Genomic DNA, 17,243 nt, shown 5'->3' on the forward strand with positions numbered 1-17,243 from the left:
CCTCTGTAGGTGGCACTGTTCTAGCAGTCGCTGTGCAAAGGGAATAGGGGCTGACAGGAGCTTTTGTTCCTCTAGGGCCTTCATAGGTGTCATCAGGGAAGTAGCTGTACATTTGGATTTTAGTCTTTTTTTTTTTTTTTTTAGTGAGGGTGATACTTATAAAAAGCACTGCTCCACTGCAGTTGGCACGCATTTGCGAATTTTGCGAAGTAGATAGTGTAGCTACAGGATCGCCGCTGGCTAGGGACAGTGCACTTAGTGATAGGGAGAAGAGGGATAGTGCAGGAACATCACACCTGGCTCTGCCATCTGGGAACCCTAGAGAGTTGGGACGAGGACCTTCCCATCTAGTTACTGAAAGTCCCAGCACCGCTGTTCTATCTATCAGTCTGCCCCACCATCAGATGCAGTTTCAATCAAGTAGCCTAACAGTGTCCACTGAAGTACCTAGACTCTGGTAAAATACCACCAAAGTTGTTAAGAGCTGTTTTACTTGGGTTTCCTGTAATATTGAGGCACCGTTGCCATAGTGTATGGAACTCTAAATGAACACCTTGCCACTGTCTTCCATTAGTTTAATTGTTACTTCTACTTTACTAAATAATATTTGTACCACCTTCCTTGGTCTCAGATTATCTTTACTTCCCAGGTACCAATCAATTGGCCCCGCTCACATGCAGCTCTAACAAAGTTAGAACATTTTAGGTAAAAACAAGACATAAACAGTTACACAGTAAAACCTCTGCAGGAGTTCTTCAGTAAACATGTACATATGTAAAGGTTTCTAGCTGCATCTGCAACCAGTGTACTGCCATATGTGAAATTTGCCACTTTACTCTCTTTACAACCAAATGATCTGAACGTGCAACAAGGAGATCTTTTACAAATCAGATTACATTGTTATATTCGCAATGTCTGCTGCTGTCAAAGTCCAATCACTTCAAATGTGATCATTTAGTTTTAGGTGAGATGAGCCAGCTCCTGCCTTATATGACTTGGACACTCCAATAGCAAGGTCTGCCTGCCATAATGCACATGTCTTAGTTCCTCCTGTTGCATTCTCTGTAGTATATTGGGACCCCTCTTAAGAAGGTGTGTAGACCTAGGAACTCAAGCAGTGGGTGAACAGCCAGAGACCACTCTCAGAATGCATGTAAAAATTACCATGACTGAGAGGTCACCTGATTTATACAGCTGCTACTAAGAATAAAGTTAAACTATCCATATGACATACAGCAGTGGTTCTCAACCCTGTCCTCAGGTACCCCCAACAGGCCATGTTTGCATGTTTTCCTTTATCTTGCACAGGTGCTTTAAATCCGAGTCAGTGGCCTGGTATTTTGGACAGCTATTTTATTTTAAAAAATTCCCCAAAACATGGCCAGTTGGGGGTACTTGAGGACAGGGTTGAGAACCACTGACCTACAGTATTTCTCTTACAGCGGAATTGGATAAACTTTGCAAACCCACATTTAGAATCAGTCTCCCCTCTTTTACCACAAATTACACAAAAACAGTTAGCACTAAATACCATTCTCTTAGAAAACACAGAAAAAGTCCAGCACTGGTCTAAGGCTGGATTCATTTACTTGGTAACTCAGCTTTCTGTATGTTCACCTTTAAATTGAAAAGCTCTTCTACACCACTCTGTTTTATGAACCTCATAATCATAAGATCAAACTTCTTTCCACCCCAAAGAAGTTTGAGACATTTTTGAATCCTTCTATAAAAATATTCCTCCCCACTCGTATTTGCCCTTCTCCAATTCTCTAGCCTGGTTAGATAGCATCTCCATTCAATTGATCAGCAATTGCTTTGTCTTAATGCCCCCTGAACTGAAACTGAAATTGTAGGCATAAGTAAATCTACAAAAACCCCTAAAGCACCTGGACATAATGAATAATTGATTTCTTACTAGGAAACTATCTGCCCCAATATTGTCACCCAAATTAGCTAAATGCATAATTATGTTCTACAAGGCAATAATTTCCTTGAGGAAAAGTTGTTGGCCCAATATGTCGTTAATCCCCAAGCCTAACAAAGACCTTACCCTCCCTCACAATTATCATTCTATCTCAGTCATCAATAACAATCTAAACATTTTTGGTAGAATACTGGCTGACAGATTGGTCTCTGTTATACCACACTTACCTCCCCTGACCAAATGGGCTTTATTCCTTCTAGACACAGATTACAGACAACTTCTTCTCTCTTTAAGCCTTGAAATGCGCAATGCTTTTCAGAGCATTACATGGCCCTATCTTAATCCTTTACCTTCCAAATATGACTTTAAAACAAATTCCTGAATGGTTTTCCATCATTAAACCGTGCAACTAAAACAAATATTACACTCTGATTTTTGGATGGGGTGCCAGACAAGAGTGCTCCTTGTCGCCCCTTCTTTTTGCACTTGACATAAAGCATTTAGCCTGTGCAATCAGAAACTATGTTAAGAGTTATTTCAAAGGTAATACAGAATATAAGCTCAGTATGTATGCAGATGATGTTCTACTGTTCTTAACAAACCCTACGATTTCTCTCCCAAACCTCATCTCTACTTTGAAGATGTTCCATGGCATGTCTGGCCTATGAGTGAACTTCTCTAAGTGTGCAGAATTGTCAATTATTTTCCCTCCCTTGACTTGTTAGTTCGCTCTCATTTTCATTTTACCTGGTCTCTCAACACTCTGCCCTATCTTGAGATTCAAATACATCTATATTTCAATCCATTTACTAATATAACTAGCCTCCAGTGTTTCGCTCGCATTAAATCTGCTTAAATTGTGATCCACTTATCACTTTATCTTTTTTAGGCAGAGTCGTGGCTGTTAAAATGTCTTCATCGCTAAATCTCTTGTTCTACTTTAGAGCTCAACCAAAATACCTACCCAAATCTGTAACTAAGGGCAGTCGGGAAATTAACAAATTTATTTGACTTAAGATAAAAAAGCCCAGGTACAATAAACTTTTTTTGTACAGACCCCAGAGAATGGGTAGACTTTGGCTGCTTAATTTATGGCAATATTATCTGGCAGCTAGATTTGCACAGTTAGCACAGTGACATACCCCTGGGTTGGATATACCATAGATTTGTTTTGAATCTTCTTCTGTACTGCTCTATCACCTCCAGGAACTTTTGTGGTTCACTTGTCATAGAGTCCTTGCTGCACTGAATATGATTGTAAATCAGTCCCTCCATCATTGGTATCTGTATTTTATTTTTTTATTTCAGGTACTTCTATAGCGCCGTCAATTTACGCAGTGCTTTACATATGCATTGTACATTCACATCAGTCCCTACCCTCAAGGAGCTTACAATCTATGGTTCCTAACTCACATTCATACATACTAGGGACAGTTTAGACAGGATACAATTAACCTACCAGCAGGTCTTTGGAGTGTGGGAGGAACCCGGAGTACCCGGAGGAAACCCACGCAGACACAACTCAGCTCTGAGTTGGCTCATTTGCCGCCCCTCCCCCCAACACATTTATATTATTCCTATTACAGTTATAGGTATGCTCAAATAAAAAAAAACCTTTTTACCAGCACGACTATTTGCTCACTCCTGAGTGGCCATATACCCACTTTGAAAGCTCTATCAAATCACAGAGGTGAGGGAAATAATTTTCCTCTTTATACCAATATCGCAATATATTATACCTTCCAGAAAAACATGCAAACTCCAGGCAGGTAGTGTCGTGGTTGGGATTCGAACCAGTGACCCTTCTTACTGCTAGGCGAGAATGCTACCCACTACACCACTGTGCCTCCCTATCTGTATAATAAGAAATACAGTTTGTCCTCAGTAGCCTCACTGCTTGGCTGTTACTTGAGGGACCTTTTATTCTTAACTGCATTTCATAACAGGAGTGGATTTTCAGGATGGGTAGATGGCTCTCTGGTGACACTGGATCTTTCTCCATCAGCTCTGAGTTGGCTCATTTGCCGCCCCTCCCCCCAACACATTTATATTATTCCTATTACAGTTATAGGTATGCTCAAATAAAAAAAAACCTTTTTACCAGCACGACTATTTGCTCACTCCTGAGTGGCCATATACCCACTTTGAAAGCTCTATCAAATCACAGAGGTGAGGGAAATAATTTTCCTCTTTATACCAATATCGCAATATATTATACCTTCCAGAAAAAAAAAAATGGAACAATGGGAGTTTAACGGTGAAGTTTCTTTCTCATCAAGACTGGGCAGACATGTTCACCGACCTCAGGTGTTCTGTGCATCCCCGTGTGGGCAGTCCCATTGATGTCAGTTGGGATGCAGTGGCTGCATGGACACAGCTGCTGCTACAAAGTTGACATCTGTGCAGATGCACGGCCCTGAATGCAGACCATGTGAGTTCTGGAACACTCGACTGTACTGACGCGGCTGTCAAATTGGGAGCAGTGGCTGTGTCCATATAGCCACTGTGTTCCAATTAATATCAATGGGACTGCCTGCACAGTGATGGACAGAGCACCTGTGCAACCCCATGCTGGTAAACACAGCCTCATAGGGGCGTACACTGCAGTATGCTCTATGAGAACAAGTCCTTTATATTCTCCTTGTATGCCATTTTTGATGATTTGTAGTTGTTACTATATACTGCTTATCTGGACAAATTGTGTTATACATCTTAAATGATGCATCAGCTTTGCAATGACATGTTGTATATGTTTGTTACACCCCTCATGTTTTGTATCCAATAAAAACTGTGTGTGTATGTTTGTATGTTTGTATGTATGTTTATGTGTATGTATGTTTTTATTTATATATGTGTGTGTGTGTGTGTGTGTGTGTATATATATAATAAATATATATATATATATATATATATATATATATATAATTTCTTTTTTTTATTGAACAAGAGTACACTTACAGAGCACAAATCATGACAAAATATAGACACATCCAAATACAGATTTGCAAACTAAAAAAAACTAAATTAAAAAAAGATGACTGCGACCGTCATTAACTAACCAAACTTGAGGTTTATTTTTTTGTGAAGTGAATGTCACATCTTATAGCGAGAAATAATTTGAACCCTTTATATGATTTCACTGTAGGGATGCATATAAAGTTTCTCAGAATATTCAAAAAGAGAAGCAGAGTCTCCTACGACAGCTGGAACTTCTCAGGTATTGATTTTTTTAATACGTTAAACAGAGATAGTCCTGGACTTTTATTATACTACCAATTATTTTTACTTTTAAGAACAGTCTGTAATTTGGTTTTCTTTCTGTTAAGCACTAGTCACATTGCAAACAGCTTAATGATTGACTCAGAGGAGGAGCACAGCCAACTCCCTGTCTCTGGATCTTGGCTTGCCTGACTTTGTGTTATCAGGCATTGCTGGACTTCCCTTAAACTTCCTTCTTTTTTTTTTCTTTTTTTTTTTTTTCTTCTGCTTAGATTAATATTTATCTGCAGATTGTTTTTCTCTTTTTAACTATTAATATTTAAACTTAATTATGCTGTGTACCAGAATTTATATTTTAGTGCCATTTCAAATGGGGCAAAAAATATATTTATACTTTAGACTTCAGTAAAATAGAATAATTGATTACAAATCCGATAGTGATAAAGCAATGCTGACCTTAATCACTCTGCCTGGTGTTGCCTGCAAACTTGTGTTTCATTAGACTCAGGGCACATGACCCAAATGCCTGGATCTAGCAACACCAATGGAGGCTACTTTTCTTTTAAAAATACTAGCTGCTTGGCTGTCATCTCACCTTTGTACCTCCAGTACTTTCAATCATTGCCCCTGAACAAGCACATAGATCAGAATTGCTAACTTTCTTGATTCTCAAACTAAAGCCAGGTCCATGACTCTGAAAGTATTGAAGTCAATGGGTTGGTATAATGGCCAAGCAACTAGCCATTTCTGAAGAGAAACATAGAGTAACGGCAGAACAAAGACCAAATGGTCGATTGAGCCTGCCCCATTTTTTTTATTTTTTGAGTCTACATCTGTCCAAAGCACTTACTGTAGACTGACCAACTACCATTGCTGAAAGTTTATTCCAAGCATCAACTACTCTCAGTAAAAAAATACTTTTTAAGATTAGTTTTGAACTTTCCTCCTGCTAGTTTCATGTCCCTGTGTTCTTGCTGTTAGCTTCATAAAGATGCCAGCAATGGAAGGTTTACTATGAAGATTATTTACATTTCAAACACAGATGACTAGAGTTTCATTTTCATGAACATAAATAACTAAACCTTGAGGTCATTCCCAAAAGAGAGGTCACTAACCTGGCTTTACTGTCTGGCAGAGCAGTATAGATCTTAGGACTGAATGGACAGATGTACAAATGTTTTCGCAAGTATAATAGCTCCTATATATTTATGATGTGGTTTACTGGACAATAGTCATGTCACAGCTGTAGACTTCAGCTGGAATCCTGATTGAGAAGAAGTACTTTTTTCAAGAATGGCACAATCGGGCAAGTAATCACTAGCCTTTTAGATGGGTAAAATGATTTAAAAGTAACACAGAAAATGTAAATATCAAACATCATAATAAAATATATACGGTACTCATGCTCAAGTAATAATGCTGTACTGGTAATGCATGCTGTGTTGCAGGGACATTAACAAAAAGCTTCGGGATGAGAAGGATGTGTTTGAAGCAAAAAAGCTGGACAACCTAAAGAAGAATCCTGCAGTGCCCATGCTGGTGCCTAGTTGCTGCTGTTGCTGCTGCTCGAGTTATGCTGGCAGTGTGCATTGTGATCCCACACTCTGACCACATGGTGGCGTCAATGAACAATTCAACGAACTAGACAATCCGGTTTACCTTTTTATAGCTGTATATATGTAAATACAAGTGCAATAGTGTATATTTGTATTTGTGTAAATAAGTATCCAAGATTCTATTTGTGGAGATATATTTTTTAGGTTCTTTCATTAGGTCAATGTTATTACAGAGGTGTACTTACTATTGATGACAGAACAATTTCTTTAGGGGTCTTTTTTAAATATAATTTAACAAATACAAATTTTACCTATGGACAAATGGGAAGTAATAAGGCATGACTGTGATATACTAAAGTCTGTAAATAGTATTTATTATTTACTTTGGTCCATTACTCCTGTACAATATTTTACGTTCTCCTTTTCTCCAATTGCAGTGTGTACAGTTTGCACATTGACCTTACCTACAGATGTCTATGTAGGCATTACCTTACATGGTGTCTACAGTTCTCCTATCTCAAGCTTCATGGTTTTCCAATGAGTGCTATGGATAGTTTAGGAACTTTTACGAGGACATTGGAACAATATATTCAATTAAAAAAATTTACTTTGTTTTTTATTGATATTTCTCCATGTACTATGCAAGTTTTATAATGCTCCATGCATGTTGATTTAGATCCTGGTCACTCAGTAGCTAAGTCTGGCTGCTTTTTTCTTCTTCTGAAGTTCAACAGAAAAACACTTTTTATCCAAAGCTGATGGTGGTTTGTACAGTGATTGCAGGAGCCAGAACAAGATTCTGTTTGGGTTGTGTTCTGTTAAATCCCAAATCAACCCTTGTTATTGCTGTAATGCAGCAATGCTGCATATATAGCAATACATTTATTGGTCTTTTCTATGTTTTATTTTTATTTTTACATAGAGCTGTAACAACAGTTAAAATATGCTGTGCTGACAGCATGTTAGAGAGTCAGACGTTGCTCTCACACACAAGCAATGGATTGGGTCTCCAGTGGTCTAACATACCCCTCCCCCTGCACAATGTTACATTTAGGGCTTGTTTACACTAGCATTGCTTTCTGAAGAGCAATCCTCTGTGGATTGCTTTTCAGAGGGGATTTGACAGGTAGTGAGGAGGTAGTGTTGCCTCCTAACCACCTGTTTTAACCCCTAAAAGCCCACACCACCACAGTACAACCACATGCATTGTATGTGGTTAAGGGGCGGGCCCATTCCATTGAATGGGTCGCTTTTGGTGGGTGGTACTGCGCATCAAACCTTACAGCAGGGATAATATTTGCCATGGCAGAATGCAAATTATCAGGGCCGACATGTGCATACCTCTGTATGGCCACTTTGCAGCTTAAGGGGAGCTATTGGGAGCAACAAAAATGCAGCTCAACCATGTGTTTTTATGTTTTCCCCAACTGCAAGCATCAACTAAAGCTGGCCATGCATTAATCACATAGCACAAAAAAAAAAACTGATCATCCACTGGACTGATAATTAAAAAAAATAAATACATTTTGAATGGATTGCCCTATCCACACATTCAAAGTGGATGGCAAAGACCTGCCTGCTGTGCTGTTGTATTCTTGCAGCGGGACTCCTTATCTGTCAGAACACACTGATCAGATTGGCTGCATGTGCTGATCGAGCAAAATTTTACCAACAATCCTGTTCGGGAGGAGTTGATCATTAGATTGACTCCTCTTGAACGTGAACAGCCATAGATGGATTGAAATTCATTGGCTCATCTATTGTCAGCCTAAAGCCGCATACACGCAATCGGATTTTCCGACGGGAATTGTGTGTTGACAAGCTGTTGGCGGAAAATCCGACTGTTTGTATGCTCCATTGGACAATTGTTGTCGGATTTTCTGCGGACAAATGTCTATCGGATTTTCCGAGCGTGTATACACAAATCCGTCGGACAAACGTCTAAAGTACAAACACGCATGCTCGGAAGCAAGGACGAGCCAGAAGCGGTCGGTCTTGTAAACTAGTGTTCGTAATGGAGAATTAACATTCGTGACGTGGCAAATTATGAAATCTGCAAATGCAGCGCACATTCTCTTCTTCTTTAATGGGATAATAATGAAGTTGCTTTGCTGGTGATACTGATGGAGTTACGGCAAACATATTTTCAAAAGCTTTTTTTTTCTAGTGATATCAACAATAATATTATTAATAATATTGTATTTTTTAAAATGTAACTGCCTACTCCCAAACTGTCATTTGGAGTAAAACACATAGCCAAGTATTATTCTACGCAATTTTTTTATTGTGCATTAAAAAACCCAAAAACAAATAACATTAGATATGCTATTTGCCAATAGAACTTAACCAAAACGTGCATTATATGCACCCAAAAATCTAGAAAATATATTGAATCAAATCATTATTCAACCAAAAAAATAAAATAAAAGCCTCATGCATGTGTCCTACTTTTTAATATAGGGGGTCAACAATGCCAGGAGTGGGTGAAAGCAGGGTCTGTCTTCCGGAGATAATTTCGAAAATCATCTGGATTATTCTCCTGGAGCTCCCGCAGCAAAGGCATATGACATAATTGGTCACCATTAATAAAGCAACCAATTTTTGGTCCAGGAAATCATCCTCCTCCTGTTCCTGGACTGGATTTGAGTCAAAGCAATAACTCCAAGGCCAATAATAAATAACACGTTATATCCTCCGATTCCGAAACATGGCTGGTTGACGAACGGCCGTTCAGAAATGAACTGAAAAGTGCAAAATGAAACGTGCGAAATGAAAAGTGTGAATCAACACTCACCAAACTTATACTAACATGAAATTAGCATAAGGAGCCCAAAGGGTGGCGCTAAAGTCTGAGGTTTTGTCTGCAGAAAATCCGATTGTGTGTGTACGAGGCTTGAGCCTAAATGTGTGCAAGCAGCGGTCTGACTCTGACTCCCAACGTGTTGCCAGAACAAGGTGTTTGCTGCAGCACTATCCTACTATACTATCTTTGGGATTATTTTCCCTCATTACCTGTCCCAGTGACATCATTAGTAATGGGAGTAGTGGTTGTCATCAGGACAGAAAGACACAAAAAATAAATTTATCAGAAGTTTGAACCCTTCCCATTCTGCTCACTATTTATGTTTATCTTTGTTCTAGTTGGAGAGATTTTCAAGTCTTTACAAAGGTGACTATCTAAGTAATATGGGGTAGGCAATGTTCATTGCCGGTTGTTAATTTTTCCTCCTATAGCTTATCTGTAGATAGACTAGGTATACAGGAGTATGAATATTTATAATTCAGCCTTTATCCACAGCTGCTAAAAAGGCGTAAAACCCCAAACTGAAATTGCCCACTTGAATGGTGTTTAGTCGATATACAACAACACTGAAAATGATGTTCTGTCAATACATCCAGTCCCCTTCAGCTGTTAGATGTGTGTTTGTTTTTAATATAGAACCTTAAAGAAGAATTCCAGGTATGACTATATTATACATGGTTACATTTGTCCAGTTTGGGCCAATATAACTGTATATACCATACCTGGCCAATGCCCCCAGAACCTGGAAATGACTGAAGTAGACCCCACTACTCCAGTGATCTTCACTTGCTTCCAGGTCCTGTGTTGAGCGGCTGTGTGATGCATTGTGAACACAGGAACTCAGACGCTAAGCACAGGTGGCATCCAGAGAATACTTTGCCTTTTCTGAATAATGAAAACCATATTCCGATTGGACAAGGTGGAGAGCATGACCTCACCGCCTCACCTCTCTGCCTCGTCCAATCAGAGAATGTTTTGCATTCATCCAGAAAATGCGAAGTATTCTCTGAATGGTGCCGAGCAGCTGACTTCCATTGTTTCGTATGCAGGAGGGACCTGGAATCAAGTGGAGGATACTGGGGGTAGCCGTGTCTACTTCAGTGAGGTGTGGTATATACATAGTCACATTGTTCCAGCTTGGACCAATGTAACTATGTATATTATAGCCATGCTTGGAATTATTCTTTAAAATATTGTTTATGCATCTTTTCAGTAAACTTCTGTATTATCTAAATAGTTTGGAGGATAGGCCAATGAAAAGGGCACAGTGTGTGTGTATGAAATTGTAAAGGAGCAGAACTGTTTGGTTCAATTGGTAACTTAAAAGGATCATGTTATGAGAAAAATGTTAGGTTGTTATTGCTGACTACCTTGTGAAAATGCTTCTTTATGGCTGTTATACAGATCCACTAGCTTTAGTACTATTGCTAACGTATCCCCTATATTGTGAGTTTCCTATGATAGTCAGCTCCATCTAAAGGCCACAATACAGCATGTTCCTGAAATACTGCAATCAGCAAAACACCGCTTTATGGCCACTAGATGGAGCTGATGATCATAGGTAATAGGAAATGACAATTCCCCTTAGACATAATACAGGCATTGTTTGCCATAGCTGTGCGAATACTGAAACTTTCACAGGACAGATTTTTGCTTAATGTTTTACTCAGCCAGGACATGTATGGTCTCATTTCACTGGCTCCCTATTTTTTTCAGGCCAGTAGTTTGGGAAGTAATAAAGCCAGAGTCGGCTAGGCCACTAGAATGTTTAGATATATAAGAAGTACACCCTGTCTTTTACAAAGTAGTCTCAACACAGGGGAGGCAGATCTTCCAAAAAAGTCCTTAAGGTCACTTTCACACTTTTTTTTTTTTAATACTTACCGCTCTCTGAAAAGCAATCTGCCGTGGATCATTTTTCAGGTGATGGTATTGGTGCAGCTGACAGGTGTTCAGGAGGAACTACTACCACCTCCTTACATTTGTTTTTTTTGTTTTACTTTTATTTTCTATTTTCCAAATAACAATTTCACATTGGGGGGACCACGTCATAACTGCAAGCTGAGCACTTGGCATGTAGTTGTGGTGCAGCCCCACTGAACTCAATGGGTCAGTTTGACAGGCGGCGACACCTGTCAAACTTTGCCATCCGAGTTAAAAATGCCGTACATAGTTAAAATGCGGCATGTGTACAGCCCCTCCTAGCTGTAGTGTTACAGTGCTGGTGGGCAGCTGGAGGGCAGTAAAACTGCAGCTCAGCCTCTGGTTTTTATAGCCCCCCAGCTGCCCGTGTGAAAGATTCCTAAGAACAGATGCTGTGTCCACTCATTCTTTTCATTCTCGTTTATCAATAGGTAAACAAAGTCTCTCAAATGAATAGTGGAGGAAAACCTCAAAATGTACCACCTTAAATTCCTGTACACTCAGTAAACCTAAATTAAGAGGCTTTTCTATTGGGGTTTACACAGTGTGCACTGATTTACAGTGGCAAGTTTAGGTATTCACTTCAAACTAGCATTTTCAGAAGATTGTCGGTAATCACGGACCACATACAGTATATTTTCTCATGATAGATGTCTTTTTGTAGACCTAACACTTGTGGAAGTGGCCTGCTGGACCCCAATTATGTGATTTTCAGCATTATAATTCATGTTGAACTGCTAACAGAAGCAAATTTTGTGAATATTAGATTGCCAACAGTGCAAGTATAGACATTTTACATTCATTTTTAATGTCACTGTCTTTGTTTAAATATATTGTGGTATCTGATTGTAAAACTGGTTCCAAATGAGTTATAATACAATGTTTAAAGCAAATAAAATGCCCTTGACAGTAAGGTAAGGCATAAGATATCTTATACCAGTTGCTAGATCCAACCACAAGTTTTTTTCATATACTGTACATAATTTTGGTTGAACATTCATGTGTGTTGCCTGAATTGACACAACTGGCACCAGACATATCTATTATTCTGGAAAATCCATTCCAAGTGATTGATCATTTTTCCCTTAGGCCGCCTGCATATAACACATTTTCCCTGATTTATCAAGCTGTACTTCCACTTAAAATGTATCTAAAATAATAAAAGTAAATAATAATGCATTGCACTGGTCCTTAGATGTGGTGGCTGCATTAGTTTTCTCTTTTTGTCACTTTTTTTCCCTTTATTTTAAACTTGCCTGCCATTAATTCATTTCTTGTCTTAGAGTGACAACCATACTGAATAGCTTTGCCACCCTAGGACAACTGACAGCGGACAAGAGGCAGAGAGTAAAAGTAGTCATCAGCTCACAAGTATCCTGGCTGGATAAAGACCACACATTTTTATGCTTGTCGAACAGATATGTAAAAAAAAAAAACTTGCAATTATATATTTAATGTGCAGAAAGGGAGCTGATATGAGAAATCTACTGTTAGAGTTTACATATACTTTAACTCCTTTAATGCCGCCAGTGTAAGGCTAATAGCGAATGCAGCGCGGGGGGGGCCTGCGGGTTGGGGGGGAATAATGCATGTGTATTAACTCCAACTTTCGAACCGGTGGATGTATAGCTTTCTGTGATCTCCAAAGTGTCCCCTTCCCCCCTCTTTGTTTCCCAGGCTCTGGCTATGCCATCTGCGTGCCTGGGACCCAACTGGTGGGCTTCGCCAGGTGAAGGAGAGACCAACAAACATTCGTTCACTGATCTCCTCAAGCTAGAGCGACATGTAAAACATCACCTCCTATTCTGTTGTCACCAGTGGCGGTTGGTGGTATATTTGGCGGGGGGGTGTGGGCAGCAAATAATGCAACCACAGCCCCCCATCCAGTCGACCGATGAGCCCCGCACTGATCCTCAGGCAGCGCTTCCCTCTGGGCGGCAACTTCGTCCCCTCTCTGCATCTCTTCCGGCAGCCACCACGTCTCCTCCCTCCTTCTCTCTCCCGTCATGGTCTAATAGGATCGTGGGGCGTTTTGGCCAATCGGGAAACGGGCCTCAGGACTCACTTCCTGATTGGCAGGGAGGAGATTCAGTGTGAAAATAGTGAATATTTATTTGTTATTGTCACACAACTCGGTGGGCTCACTGTGCAGTTCTCTGCTCCCCGAGCCCACCCTTTTTTTGAAGCCTATTAGAGCCCCTGGCTCTAATCGCGTGCTTAAAAAGGCCACCCCCGCCATTGGAATCCATGCATAAGGCACGCCGAATGTAGATTAGGGGGCTGGACACATGGATCGGGGGTCCGGCCCCCGTGCACCCCTAATGAACGGGCCACCACTGGTTGTCACTGTCTTTGGCCCTTGCAACCAAGGAGGAAGCTAATAGTCAATCTGTGTTCCATTAGCTTCAATGGAATGCAAATGAAACATCGGGGGTCTAAAAGACCCCTGATGTCTCAATAAAGAGAACATGTTTTAAAGATATTACTTAGGGGAATTTTTGTCCTCTGTCATATAAATAAAGTTTTAGTAAAAGCCAAAAATAGCACTTGGTTAGCATTTAAACAGTGTATGGGCAGGCTAAATGTACCAAGTTCGTCAACTTGGGTACATCCAGCCTGTCAGATTTTACTTGCGATTATCTCTAGTGGCTGCTATAGCCTCTAGCAGTAATCACTATCTTTTCTCAGTGGACGTTTTCCTCCGCTCCAAGCAGGAAGAATACAATGTCTTGGCAGGAGGGATTGCCCTGTCAGCACTGTGTTGGTGGGGGAATCATGCAAATTCGCACCATCTATGGCCTGCAAATGGCTGCTTCCACAGACCTAGTAGAGGAGTGAGCATAGCCACCCAGAGACAGGAAGTGTGTTACCTGTAGAACTACTAGGTGCAGATAAAGAAGAAAAAAAATGCCAGAAAACAAATGCAGCAATCTCTTCTCAGTACTGACAAACTGCAAAACATAAAATGTTTCTGTTTTGTGTTTAAATACTCCGTAAGGCATTAAAACATGACATACAGTAATACTAAGCAATAGGACACTTTATTAAGTATACTTTAGGCTCTTCATTCGGCTTGATAAATCCTAGGGCTAGTATGTCCAAACCCATACATACAATTCTTGAATCTGAAGATGTTTAAAACTGGCCATACACTAGTAGAATGTTGTTAAAAAATGTTTGTTTTAAGAACATTTGTTTGATTTTCTAATTAATGAGGGTCAAATTGATGTTCATTTTCAACTGGAACAATGACAAAATTCAAAGGAGCAAGGTGAAAATGTTTATTTTTTTCTTTCAGTCAGAAGGCTGAATAAACAATAAAGTGGTAGATTCTTCCATCTACACAAACAAAGCAGATGGAGGAATCCCCCATGCTGGATTCTGGCAGAGGGACTCGGAATACACTGATCAGCAGATGCAGCCAATTGGCAAAATCCACAAAAGTCTTCCAGCAAGTCCCTCCGACGTCTGTTGAGTGGCCACACTGAATGACATTCAGCCAGTCTTCCAGGAACTGCATAGTCAGCTTTACACCCACTACATAAAAAACTTCCAGTAAGAGTATAATTTAATTTTTACATAATTTTTTATTGTGAATTTATTTTTAAATTTAGAAATTGCTTTATTAGTATTCTGTAAATGGATTGAATGACACACCTCTGTACTCAGTACAATGAGCAATGTTAAGAAGTGGAAGTTAACATTTCTTAAACTCTGGCTGCCCTGTCATTCTGTATTCAGTATTTTTCCTGCTATATGGAATCTGGGCAATTACATGCAAATGATCAAACCTACAATAGAACTGATTTCAAAACAGCAGCAGGATAATTGTGTTACAAATAACCAGGTGCCTGTTGTATTTTCTAAGCTGCATTACAGAAATGTAACTATTATGAGCAATTACTCTCTATTTGTAATAAATTGGTGTAATTTTATGTATATTTTTGTAACCTAAAAATAAAAAATGTTTTCTTTTTTTTTTTCTTTTAAAATAAAGCTGTGAAAAAATATTTTCTGCATCATTACATAGTAGATAAGGTTGTAAAATGACAGTCAAATGTGTGTGTGTCAGTTCTCTCCTTGTATATTGTGCTCATCTAGGAGTTTATTGAATTTGTTAATACTCCCAGATGAAACCACTACTTGGGGGATAGAGTAAAAAAAAATTCTGCTCTGACCATAAAGAACCCTCTCCAAAATTTCAGTTTAACCCTTTTGCTGCCAGATGTTTTTTTTTCAGTGCGGTACCAGCGTGTATGCGTTCTTTTTGGGGATCAGTAAATGTGGTTTGTAAGTCTCTTTCCCATTTTGCCAAGAAAGGAGGGTCTGTGGTAGCTTGTAGGTGCAGCAAAATTTTTTAAGACATAGAGAGGGATCCACGAATAGGGCCGTCACTCAGAGTTCTTTAAATGAGTTGAGTTGCAGATGGAAAAGTGCATGTTTAGGCAGGGAGCTAAGGCAGTTGGAAAGTTGCATAGCTCTCCAAAGGTCCAGTGCAATCGGTATCTGTCCTGTCACTAAAGTCTTGGTGGGAATCCAGCCTGCGGGCCGTAGAAAATGAGAGGCAAGTAAAAGCCCTTTCGGGGCCTGCCCGGTAAAAGCCGCGTCGGAAAGGGGAATCTCGGGTGTCCAACAATCGGTGTCTTGGGAGAGGGAAAACTAGTCAAGGAAGATAGCTGAAAGAATCTTACCATCTCGGAGAGTGTGGTGCTAATCAGCGTATGGGTAGTCAAGTGGGAGGTAATTTGCTTACCTGCCCATGGCCGGGCAGCGGGGCCTGGGCCACCTCCTGCTCTATTGTTACTCAGAGCTTCAAATCCCTATGACGGCACAAATCAACCACCCATGTCATGTTAGTTGCCGTGTAGTATATAGCAGGGTCTGGGAAGCCGGTGCTTCCCCTAAGCTTCGACCTTGGTAGCAACGCCCTACCAATATGTGGATGTTTGCCGCGCCAGAGAAACTTTAAAAAGCGTTGAGCGTACAGCATGAAAAAGTCTGGGGTAGTTTATTAGGTAGGGCTTGTAGTAAATACAAGTGTCTTGGCATTGCAAATTATCTTCAGTACATTGCAGCGACCAAGCCAAGACAGAGCGAGAGAGTCCCATTTCTTAAGGTCTGCCGTGAGGGTTGACAGGAAAGGTAGAAAATTCAGGGGAAACATATCATTTATGTTTGTGGGGATTCTGCTTCCCAAATATTGGATTGAGCGAGTGTCCCATTTAAATGGGAAGAAGGAACGTATACCTGCCAGAATTTAATCCTATAAAGAGATATTCAACGCTTCAGATTTTTGGAGGTTAACCTTAAAATTGGAGAGGATGCCATACCGTTTCAATTCTTGTAGCAATGAAGGCATAGAAATTATAGGTTTAGTGATAAAAAATAGATCGTCTGCATACGCTGCTACTTTGTGTTGGATTGAACACCGTTAATATTTAGGTTATCCTTTATATGGCCGAGAAACGGCTCTAGGGAAAGAACAAATAGTAGAGGGGAGAGGGGACATCCCTGCCTGGGGCTGTTTGAAATAGCAAACATGTCAGAATCCAGCCCATTTACCCGAGCTGTGGGATTAGTGTATAAAGCTGAGATCCAATCCAGGACAGACTTCGGCATTCTGACTGTAAGGAGCATCTCCTGGAGAAACACCCAATCTACCCTGTCGAATGCCTTTTCGGTGTCAGTGGATAGGAGTAGGAGGGTGATGTGGGATCTCCTCGCTTTCTCTGACATTCAATGTCCAGACAGTATTGTCTTTTGTCTTCTCATGTCTGTATGAAGCCAACCTGATCATTCGCAACCAAGCGTTGTAGTA

The 17,243-nt window shown here is 40.1% G+C and overlaps 2 protein-coding genes across 2 annotated transcripts in view; both read left to right on the forward strand.

The window, feature by feature from the left end:
• Window positions 1-15,435, forward strand: part of CRACR2B (calcium release activated channel regulator 2B) — a 140,236-nt gene extending 124,801 nt beyond the window's left edge. The window contains exons 9-10 of the mRNA XM_073604824.1: window positions 5,070-5,141; window positions 6,592-15,435. Coding sequence (XP_073460925.1) covers window positions 5,070-5,141; window positions 6,592-6,751 — 232 coding nt within the window. The 3' untranslated portion in view covers window positions 6,752-15,435. The remainder of the gene's footprint in view (window positions 1-5,069; window positions 5,142-6,591) is intronic.
• Window positions 1-17,243, forward strand: part of RPLP2 (ribosomal protein lateral stalk subunit P2) — a 483,637-nt gene that overhangs the window by 385,293 nt on the left and 81,101 nt on the right. The window lies entirely within an intron of this gene.

The sequence above is a fragment of the Aquarana catesbeiana genome, linkage group LG11 (assembly GCF_042186555.1).
Source record: "Aquarana catesbeiana isolate 2022-GZ linkage group LG11, ASM4218655v1, whole genome shotgun sequence".
Taxonomy (NCBI): domain Eukaryota; kingdom Metazoa; phylum Chordata; class Amphibia; order Anura; family Ranidae; genus Aquarana; species Aquarana catesbeiana.